Source organism: Dendropsophus ebraccatus, chromosome 15 (assembly GCF_027789765.1).
Source record: "Dendropsophus ebraccatus isolate aDenEbr1 chromosome 15, aDenEbr1.pat, whole genome shotgun sequence".
Classification (NCBI taxonomy): domain Eukaryota; kingdom Metazoa; phylum Chordata; class Amphibia; order Anura; family Hylidae; genus Dendropsophus; species Dendropsophus ebraccatus.
Genome location: NC_091468.1, coordinates 33,419,526 through 33,439,105, shown reverse-complemented (window position 1 = coordinate 33,439,105; position 19,580 = coordinate 33,419,526). Strand labels below are relative to the sequence as shown.

Sequence of the window (19,580 nt, the reverse complement as noted above, 5' to 3'; positions counted from 1 at the left end):
CCATTTATAACGCTACATACTAGGGTCTAAGGTGTAATTTCAAGAGCATTCTTTTTTTCCCTGTAAATGTTGCTTCATTTTCAGCACTCAAAAGCCTTTTACCTTGAAGCTCTGCAAACATTGTGTGTTTAAGCCCTCGCTTCCACAGTAAATGCTGCAAAATCAACTTTACATTTAGTAATTTAGCATTTTAGCACCAGGTTAAATGCAATTGCAATGGTAAAAGGGACAATGTGAGTTACATAAAAACCAAAGAGGGTACAAATTATTGTGTAGTAAACTCTTGACACTTTTCATTAGCAAAGATCACACCTTAAGGAGGTTATGTGAATGCTAAAAGAAACGCGCATAACAATTCCATTTAAACAGTCACAAGTAGTTTAGTGTGAGCTGGATAATTCAGGAGGTGTTGGCGGGGAAGTAGATTTTGCCACTCCTGAAGCCGTCATCTTTATACAGCACCAAGAATAAAAACAGATTTGCGACAAAGGGCTGGGTAACAAGAAGCCTATTTTACCTGGTTTGCATTCATAGAGGTCGCAACACTCCCCTGGCTTGCCTGATGCTTTGGACACAACAATGTTTAGGTAGCCTGGCTGGCAGACTTTTCTCAAGCATCCTGCTGGGTTGCACACACATCGGCTGGGCAGCGGGCAACATTCCCCAGGAGGAGCGTAGCCTTCAATGAGGACTGAGTCTTCTGCACATCGTGGTGAAAACTGCACTTCACATCGGGCCGTAGAGCAATCTGGCTTTTCCTCTGGAACAAAAGATTATGAAGACTGCATTTAGATAACCCAGCTGAATATCATCTGATCAATTTAAAAATCATAGATGTAAATGATTCACAATTGAGATGACCATACACTTTTAATAGTTGTCGGACAGCTTTCTCACCTCATCACCAAGGTCTGGCCAGCTTCTGTGGCTCCCAGCACTGACGTACCCCTCAGCTAATCAGTGGCTGCGACAGGAAAGGGCACTGATTGGCTGAGCGGGATGTCAGGGATCCGGGAGGCACAGAAGCAGGTCGGAGAGTGGAAAGTATTCACTGAGCCGCAGTAGGTTAAGGGGGATGCGGCTGTGAGTATGTAAACCTATACAAAATTTCAGTACCGGGAATCGTAGAGCATTTTGCTGTGGAACTCGATGCGCATGATCAGCTGCGATCCGATATGTGTGAAGCTACCCTTACAATGACTTTTGTTTACTGGTTAAAACTTATAATCTGATCCCTGAACTAGCTACAAGTCTATGAGGAGGGGAGGAGGAGGGAAAGGAAGTGGAGGGTTAAAAAAAAACAAAAAACAAAAACTTCAGCAAGACACTGAAAATGGCATATATAAAATACATGATGGCCACATATAGTGCTACTTCTCATGTGGTACAGTTTAATATAGAAAAGGTTTCCAATCTATGTGGATTTACAGCAGGTGTTTCACTGTGGCGAGGGCCAAACGAAAGGGGAAAAGGATGAATAATCCAAAATTGGCAGCAGATATACTTAGATTATTTTGAATCAATTATCTTTAATATAAGACCAAATATTACATGAACTTTCATGAAAACAACCAGTTTCTTTATCCTGGTGATGACAAATATTATGACCATCCTACTCTGTGAACTTTCAATTAAGCTGACGGGTGCGAACAGTCATAACTTAAGTCATTAATATTAATAATGATGGTCATAGCAATATATATGCTAATAGAAACTACTTCACAGGTTAAAGGGTTCAACATGGGTATGTAGTGCCCTTGAGGGAGAACCAGCTTATGTCAGCACAGTTAGCGGAATAGAAGACATAGAAGACAGGATGCTCCTAAAAGATCTCTTTACTGGATACTGGTACATGCTCTTTTCTCTAATGTCTTTCTATTTTCTAGTTGTAATTTTTACATTGTATTTATTGTACTTTATCATTGGAGCTGCCATATTGCCTAAGCTGTTTTTAACATTTAGTGACATGACACACTCCTGTCTGTGCTGATAAAGAGGACACTGCTGGGAAATGACCTGTATAGAACAGAAAGTCTCAGCTTAGTTTTAGGTTGTGTTCACACACTGTATTGACAACGGCCACACCTTGCACGTTCACCCGGCTTATACTGCAGTTTCCGTCACGGTGCGGTTTATAGCCATGGATAGCTGAACTTCTAAATGAAGAGAATAGTTTGCCACCAATCTGAAAATGGTCATACTGACAAGTACACCTTAAGCCTAGTGGCCATACTTCATGGTTATTTTATAACAAAAAAACTAAATCACCATAAATTCTTAAAAATATGTTTAGCATAAAAACATGATTTGAATAATAGGTCATTTTCTAAAGACACATTCCCTTTAAAGGAAAAGTCAGGGCAGATAAAAAAAAATAATCAGGACAGGTGGTGGGAGGAACATAATAAACAACCTATACTTACCGATCCCAGTCCCTTTACAGCACTGTGACCTGCTCAAGGACCCCTGCTGGGATTCTGGTTGTAGACAAAAGGCAGAGGGGCAAAAGTACTTCACTGTTACTATGGTCTCTACAAATAGGGCAGTGCAGGTAAGGGTGGGCGAACCAGTCACCAACCAATACTTGCATGCAATAGGTCATTATTTGTATACTTCTAACTAGGAATAATGTCATATCATTTAGGCAAAGACATTTTCAGTCTGCTCAATCAACAATTTGCATATTACAAAGGCTTGACAACGGCGGAATAAGCCATCCTTTTTAAGGATGATTCATGGGCGCACGGATATCACCGATGCTATGTTACGTGAGCACTGAAGACTTGAGGTAACTAAAAGGCAGTCTTCAGTGAACCTTTACACTAATGCTTTCTGAAATGAGCAGCAAATGAGTTGGAAACAGGAGAACATCATAGATCAGGGACATAATCAAATATGAATTCCAAACTGTTGGTACTTGTGTATTCAGCAGGGCATCGTGGAGCAATGTATCAGCAATCTCAATGAGTTGTAGAGGCTCCTCTCCGTTCCATGCTAATATGCTGCCTCTATGCAGCACTGCATTTGCTTTTTAAAGCTTGCAAGGAAAACTTTCAATAGCATATTATGTCAGAGCACTAGATTTATAATGTGCTCCTATTTTTGTGAAAATGGCAGAGTATTTGAAATTCTGAAGACATAGATGGTAATGTAGGATTCTCTTCCCTTTTTAACCTACCTCCTTTTTGAATACATAAACTAAAGTATCAGCGGTGGAAACAGAAGAGTAATTTATATTACACTGCATTTTATTTTTAAACACAATTGGCAATTTAACCTTTCAGGTAATGTGCCACTAGTGAATTCATTCTGCACAATTATATTCCGCCAAGAAGCGGCACCTATTTATACTAGCTGACTAGAAATGAAGACAGCTATTTTTGTTGTAACCCGCTGTTCATTTCAGGGACCGAAAGACATTTTTAACCTATTTTTCATGTATTTAATGCATGTTTCTCTAGTTTTCACTATTCACAGTTTTCACTATTCCCCTAAATAGTGATGTAGATGGGAACCCTAATAATGATGATGATAATAATAATAACATTATTATTATTATTATTATTATTATTATTATTGTAGCACCAACAGATTTTGCAGCACTTCTACAATACTACAATAGCACTTCTACAATCTACAATTCTGAGGGTACATACATAGACCAAAAATCAGACATACACATGTAATGAGCAAGCCATACGTGAAGAGTAAAGGATCCTGCTCGTAAGAGCTTACAGACTACTTCACTAATGTCTGTGGCCCCACTTTTCTTGGCATTGGTGATGGTCCCAGCAGTTGAAACCCTTTAACTGTAAAGTGTTGGCATAGGTTGGCAACATGCAATGACCTTATTACATTGGATTACCCCTTTAAGTCCTTATGCAGGAACTACACTGTAAATCTATAAGAGGCATGTCATGTATTTCCCCAACCTGCAACAAAGTTGCACCATTTTAACATACCCTTGCCTTATGTCCATGTCATATGGATTTGCAACATGTTGCCTATAGCTTCCCCACAGCAATGCTTCAAGGGACAAATATTTTGTCTTATGGAAGAGGCCAATAGAGGTGCAGAGAATGCCTACAGGTCTATAATACCAACATTTAAGGAGTTTGTGCATTGGAAATGCTGTATGTATAAGCTCTCCCTCCTTTTATTATGTGCTTCTTGCTGAAAATGCATCACAAACTGTGCCAAAATGGCCTGTTTTCTTGACATATACTGACAGTAGTATACATCTGTTGGGTATTACAGATTCTGCTAAATCTGCAGCACTGCATAAGCAGATTGGCCCGTCTAAAAGGGCCCTAGCATACTATCTGTTACCGTACACATTTTCTTTAAAGGGAACCTGTCACCCCCCGTGCCGGGGTGACAGGCTCCCGACCCCCCGTTAGAGACCCCTATACTTACCTCATCCCGCCGGGTCCCGCTTCTGGATACGGTCGGGTCCCGGAGATCTCAGCCGCTGCAGCCGGGCGCGCGCGCTGACAGATGAGTCCAACGCTCATAGAGAATGACGGAGCGCTGGACTCTCCTGTCATTCTCTATGGGTGTTGGACTCATCTCTCAGCGCGCGCGCCGGGCTGCAGCGGCTGAGATCTCCGGGACCCGACCGAATCCAGAAGCGGGACCCGGCGGGATGAGGTAAGTATAGGGGTCTCTAACGGGGGGTCGGGAGCCTGTCAGCCCGGTACGGGGGGTGACAGGTTCCCTTTAAATAAAACACTGAAGGAAAAAATTCTATACTGGAAAAGTCTAGACTTCTTGGGTGCTTGACTACCCAATAAACACTTGGATTATTCTTCCTCTAGATGCTCTCGGATCTTGTACTTTTCTGGGCATATGTTATACAAGTCAGGATGTCTACACAACACGGTTATGTTTTATACCTGTTTGTGGATAACACCAAACATCCCCTATATCTTAGATTCCTAGACTCCTTCAGTATGACATAGAAGAATAGGATACTGGGTATAAATGTTAGGTTTTATTGAACAAACCTCCTCCTAGACTATATATTATATGACAGTTCTGAGCAGTAAAAGCTTGCTCACGCTCCTAAGCAGCTATTTTATTTTCTCAACTTTTTCTTTGTAACTTCACGTTTCCTACTTGGTTCTGTAATTACTATGATATTTATAATGTTTGGCCATTGAAAACTATAATATAGATCCCATTATTGACTAGTGCCCTTGGTACGGCTGCTCTCTGAACACTGGCACGCTTCGGCCTTCGTCTTGAAATGATTCCTAGATAAACAGATTGTGAGGGAAAGCTATGCTGATACAGAGTATAATTTGAGTATTTAGAAAAGCAAACAGCTCTTTGGTTTCTCTGTACTATTCTAATGTTTGCCGTTCACATCCTATCTAAGAAGCCAAGGCTGGCTGCTGCTGATCTTTATTGCTATCTTAGTGAAGTAACTTAATCAGAGAGTTTAATCTTCCTGGAAGAGCAGAGAAAGTATAGATAGTACTGCTGGACCGGACTAGAAGCCGAGTCTGTCAATGTCTTCATTCACACTAATTTTCAATACTTTTTCCCCCAAGTATTTTAGAGTCAGCATATGTAAATATATACGTGCTAAGGTATATTCTATGTAACAGATAAAACAGGGGCATAACTACCACCATAGCTTCCATAGTGGCTGCTATAGGGCCTGTGGCATCAGGGGCCCCGGCTGTCTAGTTTAGAAGTTCCTTGAGCCCAGCCACTGAGTATCCTCCTGCCTGTCATAACAGTCCCGGGCTCTATACAGTAAGCTGGATAACCACAAGCTTACTATATGGAGACAGTGGTTATGACAGGCAGAAAGATCTCGTCCCCTGAAACACTTCCTCACTATGAGTTCAGGCTGCTTCTTGCTCCCCTCTGAGGACAGAGCAGGAAGGGGTGGAGAGACCACACACGAACAGCTGCTGCTGCAGGGGAGGAAAAGTCACTGAACAACCCGGAGCTTCCTTAACTAACAAGTGAGTGTACTTGTGTGTATGTATATGTACATGTGTGTTACTACTGCATGTGGTGTGCCTATTTGTGTGTGTATGTACAATCTGTGTGTTGCTATAGGGCCCACTCATTTCTAGTTATGAGATAAAGGTTGGGAATTGGGCTGTCTATTTATTTCAAATTTAGAAATGTAGAAAAGATGCACTTTAATTAAAAGAAAAACGACTTTCACCATATCCTACATACAGGACTAAGGAGTAACATTGCTAACAGACTGGTGGTCAAACTTAATGTCAAGGGTAGGAGAACCCTATCCAGGTGGAGACTCTCTTACCATCCTATGTACTTGAAATGGTTATAAGAAGAAGAAAGGAGGCAAAAAAGGCATATCATATGGCCTTATACCTTCAAAAGCCTGGATCTTTACTCGAAAAGAAAACCTGATCAAAACTCAGGCTTGGCAGGCACAACTGAAGGAAACACCTGCTTGTCTATTAACAGGGGACACTGGGAAACAGAAGCCACATTATCAGTAAAGACCTGATAACCCCAAGAGTCAAACTCTACCTGGAAAAGAACTGTACGTCAATGTTCTGATTTATCATACAAAGTGGATAGCTGAACACTTGAAGTGCCTTCAACTACCCGCTAGAAATCAAAGTCCGCTGACTGATGTATTTGAAGAAGTAACGTATAAATATTTAAAATTATTGCACAAAGAGAAAGAAACTTTTCTATTGCAGTTATTTAAATGGAAGACTGATGGCAAAAAGAAGTGCAGGTTACTACTAAAATGACAGTAATGAGAGAAGAGAAGGTTAAAGGCAAACAGCAATGGTGAACAGTCAGCCATAGGATCCATCAAGATGGCACAGGCATTTCTGCAACACTGCCACCTGGATATCAATTGCATTGGATGGTCACTTTACTATACACAGAACATGCCAACATCTAACCTAAAAGTGACGGATAACATGGCTGCGCTTACTGGTGTCACTCCACTACTGGACCACTATTTCTTTTTTAGCCCCCTATACTTGATAGAGTCAAAATTCATATTTAGCAAAAAGTTATGCGTCATATTAAAAACAAAACACAACCTAACAGATCGGAATTAAACCTGTATGACACAATAAATTAAAAATGAACAACATCTAAACACATTCAAAATAGATTCCCCTATAAAATAATCTCATGGCATAAATAGTTCCCGACTCACACAAAGCCTAAAAAGTCCAGTCTGCAAGTCGCCAGTTAAAGAATTCCCTTCAATGTAATCACCCCATGCTACCTACAGTTGTCTATAGGATGCAAAGAGGTTATTGTAAGTGCATGAGAAACAAAGGCTGGAGATGCACTGCTCTAGTCATTCAAAGTACATGTAAATACCAATAAGAAAGATGGGTGCACAGAGCCCGCATACCACACAAAACACTGAGCACAAGAAAACTAGTAAGTATGCAAATAGGGGCAACGGCACACCGAAATAGAAGGATAAATATCTTTATTTAACAAATCGCAGAATATAAAGGGAAAAACACTTGAAAAAGGTTAAAAACACTTAAAAAACAAAACAAGAGACCATGATTATAATCATGTGCTCAGAGCCAATAATGGAGAGTAATCTACTCCAGATACAAGTCTCTAACCCCATCCAACAACAATATGTGAGTCCCTATTTACCACAGAAAAGTCGATCTCGAAAAAACACACATATACATACAAGTAAAGTGCACATGCATGAGAGGATGAAACAAAAAATAAAGAAAAAAATGAAAACTATGTGACAAGCACAGCAAAACAAAAAGAGGACTACCATGCGACACCTAGATAAAATAGGATGCAAGAGATCAAGACAGGATGTGGTATGGGACAAAAAGGGGGGGGAAGAGGCAAGTAACCAGTATCTATGGCTCAATGGTGTCCAATGGACACCATTGAGCCATAGATACTGGTTACTTGCCTCTTCCCCCCCCTTTTTGTCCCATACCACATCCTGTCTTGATCTCTTGCATCCTATTTTATCTAGGTGTCGCATGGTAGTCCTCTTTTTGTTTTGCTGTGCTTGTCACATAGTTTTCATTTTTTTCTTTATTTTTTGTTTCATCCTCTCATGCATGTGCACTTTACTTGTATGTATATGTGTGTTTTTTCGCGATCGACTTTTCTGTGGTAAATAGGGACTCACATATTGTTGTTGGATGGGGTTAGAGACTTGTATCTGGAGTAGATTACTCTCCATTATTGGCTCTGAGCACATGATTATAATCATGGTCTCTTGTTTTGTTTTTTAAGTGTTTTTAACCTTTTTCAAGTGTTTTTCCCTTTATATTCTGCGATTTGTTAAATAAAGATATTTATCCTTCTATTTCGGTGTGCCGTTGCCCCTATTTGCATACTTACTAGTTTTCTTGTGCTCAGTTATTGTAAGTGCACTAAATGAAATTTTATTGCTTGGACCTCTACCCTTTTAAAAAACCTCCCACCAATATGTTGTTTCCTTTGAAATCAGTAGTGACGGGATGGCAGCGCAGCATTCAGGAGGAAACAAGGGTCAAGTCTTCCAGAAATGAATCAAGTATGCACTGACCTTTTTATAGCTGTTTCTTTTTGCAGAGTACAGACTGTGTCAAACTCTAAGCAGTTTGTTAATGGAGTCATTTCATGTTTGCTTCATGTGCCCTGGTAAAGATTTGTCTGAGCTCTGGGTCTATTAAAACCCAAGTTCACTCACAATGTATACCATAGCGGTAATAACACAGGTGCACTTAACCATGTAATGCTTTTTCAATTATGCTCTCCATCTGTTTCCAGTTCTTATATTCAAAGTGAAGATCAAAACTCAATGCCATCGTAAATATCTATGCCACAGTTTGAGCGAAAACCTAAACCTAAAATCTATTCTGCTTGAAGGACATCTTTAAAAATTTTGCAATAAAAATATAAAGAGTGATAAAAGCTACATTGTGATCATTGATCTTAAGTTATACAAGGTACGGTTACAGGATGATTCAAAATGTAAAATCTGCGATCATGCATTGATAGAATGTTATATCTGGTAGAGCGAAAAACAACAAATGTCACGGTATAAGCCACACAAAGAATACACCAATATAAATACAATACAAGCCATTCAGTTCTTCATTTAGCGCTAATATAAGTTGTTTGACCCAATAATTAAAAAAAATAATACATATAAATCCCGCTGAACAGCTCCAGGACCCGCAGCAACACTATCACCCTGCAGTCCCTGCTGTCTCCTTCAGAGACCGGGGACCTGTGTGTGTGGCCGGAAGGAAAGTGGGACGCTGTGTGTAAGGGTGGTATTACATGGGCCGATGGGGGCTCGATAATACCTGTAAATGAGCGCTGATCTGCTAGATCGGTGCTCGTTTACTGGGCCTATTACACAGCCCGATAATCATTTAACAAGGGCCTCAGGGACATCGTTATCAATGTCCTTGCAGCCCTTGTTTAAACTGTATACATACCTATCCAGGCTGCAGGGCTCCTCTTCCTCTGTGCTTCTCCCCGGGTCCTGCACGCTCCAGCTTCACAGCGGCTTGTCTCAGCTGACAGGCCGCTCAGCCAATCACTGGGTGCGGCAGTCCCGGCCTGTGATTGGCCGAGTGGCCTTTCAGCTGAGACAAACAGCTGTGAAGCTGAAGCGCGCGGGACCAGGGGAGAAGCACAGAAGAAGAGGAGCCCTGCAGCCTGATTAGGTAATTTATTCTTCTTTGCATATCGTCAGCGCCTGCGACGCACCGCTATTACATGTAGCGGTGCGCGGCCGGCGCCCGACGATCATAGGTCAGAACCTATATCAACAATCAGCCGATGACAACGACCATCGGCTGATCGTTGTCTTTATTACACGGAACGATAATCGGATGCATAGGGCCGATTCAGTTGATTATCGTTCCGTGTAATAGTACCCTAAGGGGTGGGGGCAGGTCAGCAGCTGCTGCAGGCCGCCCGTGCAGCATCTCTCCAGACTGCCCATTGTCCAGCATGGTTGGGAAGTACAGTATATGTATTCTCCATCTCCACAATGTCATGTGACATACAGTCAACCCCTCCAGCGCTATTAAAACTAGGGCTACTCCAAAAACCTTGTAAAATGAAGCTGAGTCTTATTTTGAGAATAGGGCTTATTATTATTATTTTTTTTTTTTTAAACAGGGTATGTACAGCAAAATTGTCCTGGTCCTGTGACTTTACAACCCAACTTATGCAGAATTAAATCTTCTTATTCAGTTATACTGTGACCATTAGAGCATAAACTGAAGGACAAAATTGCAGGGTTGATAAAGATACGAGTAAGGAAGATTAAGAGTGTTCCTTGCTGACTATGAAATTGCATCTTAATTTGCCAAGATGTTCAGGAAAGAAAAAAAAATCTGCAGATGCATGACGTCTAAGGTTCTTGAGGCTTTGATTTGTGGTACACTTCAAACAATGAAATAAATAGCCTCAAATTCTACTAAATGATCTGTGCTAAAGAATGTTTGAATTTTCTCACATAATTATAAGATTATGACAGAGAAATTTAAGTGAAAAAAAAAAAGAAGCGTATAATTATGTCTGACAAAAAAGACAATTTTGGAAGGATCGGCCATCTTATGCGTACTAGCATCTTCCAGCTCTTCCTATATGACAGATAATGGGGAGAGGAGGGTCAGGAGTGCTGCATGGAAAAGGGAACTTGCAGCTCTCCAGTTGTTGCAATACTACAATTCCCATCATGCCTAGATAGTCAAAGCCCTGGCTGTTGAGGCATAATGGGAACTGTAGTTTTGCAGCAACTCCAGCTTTTCCAGCTGTAAATGAAGCCATACTAATGTCCATCAACTATATTCAGACAAAATATAAACTTTCCAAAACACACACACACACACACAAAAATCTGCCATCCTTGAGAAACGCACAGAATAATTAAAATGTTGATTTATAGGGCTGTCAGAAAAAAATTGCCACTAACCAATATTCGTCAGTGCTTTTAGAGTTGTCACTGCCACAAGGCCCCCAATTTAATCCAATTACAAATATCCAATGTGGATTCTATCAACCAGCAAAAGAAACTGTTCCTCTTCCCTAACTACCATTTATCATTTCTATAAAAGCCGGCAGGTTGGTGTGATTTATTGCGGGAGTAAATAATAAATATAAACACCTTCAAGGTTGGAATAATTACAGGTATGGCTAGAACAACAGACGGCCTCTCTGGGACTCGCAGGTGGGGAAGGCAAAGCAGAAGCTGAGAAATTGTAATTAAATGTGACAGACTGCATTCCAAAGTTTTGATTACTAGTATTTGGGGAAACCTCTTACCGCTCAATAGATTTATTATGTAGAAAGAGTGGCAACATTTACAGCAGGGCTGGATGCCGCTCCATTTGTGGCCAGAACGGTCGTCACAGGCAGGCTGGCACTGCCCAGAGAGATTTAGAAAAGAAAAATGGTTTCATCTTCCTCATACTGTGCTAATAACATTGCAGTGAGGGAAGCATATTGTTTCCTGAGATACATGGCATACAGCTGCTATATTTTAAAAAATGTTCTTTGGCTGTCTATGCCAATAGCTGCCATGTTATTTACATGGTCAGGAACCACAGAGAGTGACAAGTGAGCAGCAAAGAAGAAAAAAAAAAAGTACTGTCATGTCTATCTGTTAAAGTGGTATTACACATTGATGGCCGGGCAGGCTATCATTATTAGATCGGCGCCAGTCCTCCTCCTGGCGTCACCCCCAATCATGCGGCTGTGGCCGCCTTTAGTGGTCATATCTGCTCACACTAATTCTGCAGTATGCGCACTGGTACTAATAGTACATCAATCACAGGTATGAGAACTTAGACATAACGGAGGCCACAGCCCTCACACAGGAGACATGGCCCCGCAAACAGCTGATCATAGGGGTGTTGAGAGTCAGACCTCCTCCAGACTTATATTCATGAACTATATGAAGGACAGGCAATGAATTGTTAAAGCTGGATAACCTCTTTAATCTCTATCTCCGAACTACTGCTTTTCACTGCACATCCATTTACTCTAACAAAGCCATTTCTCTCTTACAATAATAATGGAAGTAGTTCTTATCATAGAACAGATTTTAATGGAGAACTCCATCAAAGACAGTCACTATACAAGATCAGATGTGTTTAGGTCAATATACAGCTCTTCATGATAGCATACCACTCCATTTAAGTTTTTAATATGTAGATCCCCCACACATCATGTTTGGGATATTGCTTTTTTTGTATGTCTTTTTGGGTAAAAAGGAGGACTGAATTGTGGATAAAGGGAATGGGAGAAACATTTCCTTACATTTCCAAAGCCAATCATCAGTTCTTTAGGTTATGAGCCCTAGGGAAAACACCTGTAATAAGGACATGGTCCATACCAAAATTCACCCATACACGTAGCTGTTTTGCAAAACAGGATTATGATGCAAAAAAGTAAACTCTTCAAATAATAAACTATTAAAGGGGTAATCAACTCGAAGTAAACTTTTAAAGGGATTATCCAGTTCTACAAAACATGGCCACTTTCTTTCAGAGACAACACGACTCTTGTCTCCAGTTCAGGTGCGGTTTGCAATTACGCTTTATTCACTTCAATGGAACTGAGCAGCAAAACCCCACCCAAGCTGGAGACAAGAGTGGGGCTGTCTCTGGAAGAAAGTGGCCATGATTTTGTAGCACTGGATAACCCCTTTAATATAGAGCTGGGGAGAACATAACAAACAGCTTATTCTTCCCTTCCTGAGCTCCCCCGATGTCCTCCTATGTCATTTTTGGTCCTAGGCTGAGTAATCCCACCTCCATTTCTGAGACTGACTCATATGGGGATTGAAGCCCTCTTAGCCAACCAATGGCCGTGGTGATGTCCAGTCTCAGTCAGTGAGTGGCTGTGTGGGCTGTAAAAGCCAGACGAGTTCATCTTGGAAGTAGAAGTGGGATCGCTCAGCCAGGGAGCACAAAAAAGGTAAGAATAGCCTGGTATGTTCTGCACCAGGGCAGCAACATATTAAAAATATACTTTGGGCAGAATCCCCCTTTAATACAATAGGAGTCAATGACTGAAGAATGTCACACTTTAAATGTATACATCACATATACATCCTAAACGCCAAAGCATGAACCATGATACGCAAAGACTGCTCCTCTCTAGGTAGAACACATTAAAAGAACTAACAAATCAGTTCATTCTGCCACAAATACACAGCCATAGAACAATACTTACTCCTACATTCCGGACTCCAGTTAAATATAAAGCTGTAATATTATTGTTATGTAGAAGGGTGAAGAGTAAAAGGCTTTCTAGTTGCTATCATAGCAGATCAACACAATTGGAAGCAATAAATCAGCTGCAGTAATTTTGTATCCTTTCTGACCTGTTGTTAAAGCCAGGAGATTATCACCATAGATTTCTATGCCTTTAAAATTCCAGGAGCTAGTAGTTGTGTGCAGCATACAGATCAGTACAAGGCACACTTCACTCAGCTCCTCGCATTCTTATAGGAGCTGCCTAAACAAACCTGACTACCTGCATCTCACATACTGTGACCACTGAGGCCTCTTATGTAACGCCGAGACTCGAGGTGAAATCTGTCTCAAAGCTATTTGTTCGATCCTGACAACGTACATGTACATAAAACAATCCCGTAATGGACTGACAATGTGCAAAAAAGGAAAGATGACTTCCAAAGTTATAAAGACCAAGCAGCTGACAGATGCATAACCCTGTGAAGCCCCAGAGGCACCGTGATGGCACTGCAAAAACTAGGTGATTGACTTATTTACATTATATCTTGACAGTTTCTGTATATGGTGACTTATCGGACCCTTCAAAAATCCCTAGCTTAGAAGTCAAGTACCAAAATTCTTTTTTTCTGTATAAGTAATATCACCAGCTACTAATATTGTGAGTTTGCTCCAAATTAGTCAATCTAAAATTGTTCTGAGCAAAGTGCAGGGAGCAGCGGTAATGCTGTATCCTAATACTGGGTCACATTTTGTCCATGTGCAATTATATTATAAAAAAAAAAAAAGTATGATATTAGGACTTTGTACACCCTCCCATGGGGACCTACTGTACCTGTTTATGCCTCTGATTATCTACAGAGTCTAATGATGTTCTTTCTTCCTTTTTAACCAGATGTCAGAGCTATTATCCCCTGAAAGAGCTCCATATGACGACAGAAGTCAGGTAACTTTAGTATAAGTTGTATAGGCACCTGCAAAGTGACACTGTCACCCCCTTTTTTGCATTATGACTTATCTACACAGGTGTAAAGGATACATTATGCAGTTTAAATACCTTATTTTATATCATAAGTCATGGTGCATGTTGCAGTAAAAAGTGATCTTTTATCATCTGCGGATTGTGCTACCTGGGGGGCTTCACAGGCACAGCGCCACTTAAACCCACCCACAATGCCACCGTTAGCCCATAGTGCATAGGCCTCGCCCCCTCAACGGACATTGGTATGGTGGGGCCTAGACCTTTAGGCTCAACTCTTCCAATGGTTGTCAAGGGGCGGGGCCTAAGCAGCATTTACATCACGGGGACGGGCCAACGGTGACGTTGTGGGCGGGACTACATGGCGCTTTGCCGTGAAGCCCTGCCCAGATAACACAATCCGGGACATGAACAAGCGCCATGATGTATGATATTAAATAAAGAATGAAAACTGCTAAATTTACCCTTTACACCTGAGTGGATAAGTCATAATGTAAAAAAAGGGGGTGACAGTGTCACTTTAAGGATTTAACAAGTATTTGAAAAACATAGCTGCTTTCTTTCAAAAATAGAGTCGCACCTGTCCTCAAGTTTTGTATGGTAGTGCAACTCAGCTCCATTCACTTTAATGGAATTAAGCTGCAATACTTGATGGTTTGACACCCCCAGTGCTTCGATCCAGCCAGCATTTGGCTGGTATGTTCTGCTATTGTTCATTAAAGGGGTTATCCAGCGCTACAAAAACATGGCCACTTTCTTCCAGAGACAGCCCCACTCTTGTCTCCAGCATGGGCTGGGTTTTGCTGCTCCGTTTCATTGACGTGAATGGAGCTTAATTGCAAACCGCACCTGAACTGGAGACAAGAGTCGCATTGCCTCTAAAAGAAAGTGGCCATGTTTTTGTAGCACTGGATAACCCCTTTAAAGGTTCAGATTTTTATTATGATATACACCTGTGACCAGGTGCGCCCCCCCATGGGGTAAGCTGGAGATACGGCTGGCATAAACCAGGGAGAAGGGACGAATCTGCGCCTTCTCCCTGGTGTACGTCCAGGATGCAGGTTTCATAAATGTCTCCTAACCAGGGGTAGGCAGAATCGGGTTGCTGGATTTACTATGTTTTTAAGGGAGATAATCTGCCATAAGGGTATGTTCACACTGAACAAATTCAGCAGAGTTCTACCTGCCTCAGTGTCAAACAGCGTGTCTAAGGGAGGGCTCACGCCCTGTTTGACATTGAGGCGGTGGAGAGCCATGGAATTCTGCCGAATTTGCTCAGTTTGAATGTACCTTAAGAGGGGTCTGGAAGCAGCTGAGGACACAAACTAGATACAAGCTGTCTAACGTGTATGGCCAATCTTCTGGCGCTCAGCATATGTGCACAAAGCAGCAATGCCCTGCCATAGATTTATTATTTTTATAAGGCAATGTATCTACAATGGCCAATATATCAAGTATCCTTCTGCCAGTGCTATCCACCTGCTCTTCTGGTGAATGCGTTAGAATTTGTTTGTATAATGTGATAAATGTCTCGATATATTCTTGTTACCCTCTGCTGCCATATTGTATCACATCTTTCAATATCATTTTTCATCTTCTGCAACTAATGCAGCAAAGCTGTGAAAAGAAAAAAAGAAACCTGATGTCACCAAGAAGTGAAATATGCTAATACGGGCGCCATGCATATGCATAGATGACAGCATTAATAGAAAGACACTTCTGTTCTCACGCTATGGAGATCAGGACCGCAATCCAGTGTCTGCTGGATGCATGAAAATAGCATTAGGTGTTTATGGAAACTATTCTCATTGAACAGTCACAAAACTGAGATTAAGTAATTCATCCTAACACTTATACCGCTAGCTATGACTCATAAACCAAGCAGATCCAATCCGCAGTTTTATGACACTCCTTGAGTATAAGGAAGCTCAGCAATCTATGGAAAGACACTTGGGGAGAAATGAGATACTGTTTTATTGTTTGATGTATAAGGTAACATCAAGATATATTACACACGTCATATTAAGTGAAGTGACTCATGCATCACTTTCTAAACCTCCTGTCAACATATGTGTGATGTGTATACCAGATATAGGTGGATAGAAGTCCTTCATACTCATGGTCATATAGCAATTCTACCCATTTTAATGCGCACATTGCACGCATTGCAGAACAAGAAGGTCTCCTGACATTTACCATATTTCATTGATGCAGTATTAAGCCTAATGGACACAGCAAGAAGTGTATGGAGCTGTGCCCTACCTCTGCATGCCTGTGACTTCATACAGAGGCAAATGGAGGATTTATACAGAATCCTGCAAAACTGGTATATTATGGAAATATTCTTACCTAGAATCAAATGCAATGGTTTTCTACTATGGATAACAGGCAGGGGGTCCCTGGCTGTGGACCCCCCCTTCCCTTCTTCCTTTATAAAACCTAACAAGGCATATAGAGGAGGGTAAACCTGGAAGTCCAGAGTTGTAATATATTGTGTGCTGCAATGCAAAAAAATGCAAAAGTGCAATGGGATTTTCTGCCTGCATTACATATAGATAAAAATCCAGCAGGCGAACATTTTATGAAGATGATAATACCAGAAAATCTGAATATGAGGAAAGCCTGCTGTTTGTTGCCATATACTGCAGATGACAGCAGTAGCTGGGATAAAACGATCCCTCCGGCCTGTGGAGCGAGGCTAGGCGATAGCTAATGAACTAAACTTTATTGGTTTATATAGTTTGCGGACTGTGAAAAAGCCGGTTTCTTATTTGCAATTAAGCAGCCAACAAACGTGTATTTTAATGGTCCTGACAGATGTGCTTGACTTCCCCTTCCCATTAATAATGCTGGACTGGATGGTAGTGAGGGTGCATCGCTCCCTGGCCTCAGGAGTGTGGCCTCAGCAAGTTATGCAGAGCAGCGGTAAATGGGCGTCAGGTGCTTTTTACACCATACTTGTCATCTGCCCAATTCACCGAAATGACAGCATAGTCTGTGCCCTGGCTCCAGTGATTGATGTGAACGGTGACAGTGAGAGCGGCGGTGACAAGGAATCAGCAATTAAGTCATCAAAGCTTACCGCTAAAATGCTGGTTGTGTCTCTGCTGGTGGAAGCTGCGGGCATTAGCTGATGCAATCAAAATGTTTTTACATACACACGTAAATAGAAATGATATCTGCAGAGTGCATGCTGGTAAAGGTAATGATAAAACTTGTTCCAGCTACACACAAAGAATTAAGAGAATCACAATTCTAAAACTACCAGTTCTGACATCTATGGTCAGACAAGAAGACTATGGGGGGAACTAAGGGCAGCCTTAATCCAAAGTACTCTGGAGAGAAATGCGCTGAATTTATTAACAGGCACACACCTCTTAAAGGGAATCTGTCAGCTCAGAGCTGCAGACATGGCCAGATAGCTGAGATAAAATAAAATGATACATGTCTAATGGCTATTTGAAAAGTTATAAAATCATGTTTTTCTTCTAAGCTGAAGTCATAGAGACTGTGCTCAAATGCAGAATGTATGCCATGCCTTGTTGTCAGGGCCGTATTTGTCACTAGGCACCCGTGGTCCGGTGCCTAGGGCGGCGCCCTGGGGGGGGCGGCACCCGCAGGGAACACTTTTTTTATTATTTAAAAAAAAAAAAAAAAAAAAAAAAACGTCCGTAGGCACCGGCCCACGGGTGCCTAGTCCGCGCCGGGGGGGGGGGGGGGGGGGGGGGGGGGAGGTGTGACGGAGCGGCCGGGAGAGGGATGGGCAGGCAGGCTGGTTCCCTCCCCCCATGCAGCGCCGAGGTCCGGGGTCCGGGGTGCAGGGCTGGTGTTGAGCTTCCGGCACACACAGTGTGACAGAGGCCGGAAGCTCACAGCTGCAGCCCCGCGGTCCCGGATCTTCTCTCCTGCTCGGCGGCGCTCACGTGATGTGACGTCATCGCCTAGCTGGAGAGAAGATCCAGGAACGCGGGGCTGCAGCTGTGAGCTTCCGGCCTCTGTCAGACTGTGTGTGCCGGAAGCTCAACACCAGCCCTGCACCCCGGACCCCGGACCTCGGACCTCGGCGCTGCATGGGGGGAGGGAACCAGCCTGCCTGCCCATCCTGCTCCCGGCCGCCCCGTCTCCCCCCGGCCCCCCTGCAGCCTCTCCCCTGCCCCCCCAGCCTCTCACCTGCCCCCCCCCCAGCCTCTCCCCTGCCCCCCCAGCCTCTCCCCTGCCCCCCCAGCCTCTCACCTGCCCCCCCAGCCTCTCCCCTGCCCCCCCCAGCCTCTCCGCCTCTCACCTGCCCCCCCCCCAGCCTCTCCCCTGCCCCCCCAGCCTCTCACCTGCCCCCCTGCAGCCTCTCCCCTGCCCCCCCCGCCTCTCACCTGCCCCCCCCCGCCTCTCCCCTGCCCCCCCAGCCTCTCACCTGCCCCCCCCAGCCTATCACCTGCCCCTCAGCCTCTCCGCCTCTCACCTGCCCCCCCAGCCTCTCACCTGCCCCTCAGCCTCTCACCTGCCCCCCCCAGCCTATCACCTGCCCCTCAGCCTCTCCGCCTCTCACCTGCCCCCCCAGCCTCTCACCTGCCCCTCAGCCTCTCACCTGCCCCCCAGCCTCTCCGCCTCTCACCTGCCCCCCAGCCTCTCCCCTGCCCCCCTGCAGCCTCTCCCCTGCCCCCCCCAGCCTCTCCGCCTCTCACCTGCCCCCCCCAGCCTCTCCCCTGCCCCCCCCGCCTCTCCGCCTCTCCCCTGCCCCCCCAGCCTCTCACCTGCCCCTCAGCCTCTCCACCTAACCATCAGCCTCTCACCTGCCCCCCCAGCCTCTCACCTGCCCCCCCAGCCTCTCATCTGCCCCCCTGCAGCCTCTCCCCTGCCCCCCCAGCCTCTCCGCCTCTCCCCTGCCCCCCCAGCCTCTCACCTGCCCCTCAGCCTCTCACCTGCCCCTCAGCCTCTCACCTGCCCCTCAGCCTCTCACCTGCCCCCCCAGCCTCTCCGCCTCTCCCCTGCCCCCCCAGCCTCTCACCTGCCCCTCAGCCTCTCACCTGCCCCCCAGCCTCTCACCTGCCCCCCAGCCTCTCCACCTAACCATCAGCCTCTCACCTGCCCCCCCAGCCTCTCACCTGCCCCCCCAGCCTCTCACCTGCCCCCCTGCAGCCTCTCCCCTGCCCCCCCAGCCTCTCCGCCTCTCCCCTGCCCCCCCAGCCTCTCACCTGCCCCTCAGCCTCTCACCTGCCCCTCAGCCTCTCACCTGCCCCTCAGCCTCTCACCTGCCCCCCCAGCCTCTCCGCCTCTCCCCTGCCCCCCCAGCCTCTCACCTGCCCCTCAGCCTCTCACCTGCCCCTCAGCCTCTCACCTGCCCCTCAGCCTCTCACCTGCCCCCCAGCCTCTCCCCTGCCCCCCTG

At 44.1% G+C, this 19,580-nt stretch overlaps 1 protein-coding gene across 2 annotated transcripts in view; it reads right to left on the bottom strand.

Moving 5' to 3' along the window:
* The window catches only part of CRIM1 (cysteine rich transmembrane BMP regulator 1), a 555,578-nt gene that overhangs the window by 303,543 nt on the left and 232,455 nt on the right, over positions 1 to 19,580 (bottom strand). For both annotated transcript variants that reach the window (XM_069955382.1, XM_069955383.1), the window contains exon 3: positions 518 to 760. In XM_069955382.1, coding sequence (XP_069811483.1) covers positions 518 to 760 — 243 coding nt within the window. The remainder of the gene's footprint in view (positions 1 to 517; positions 761 to 19,580) is intronic.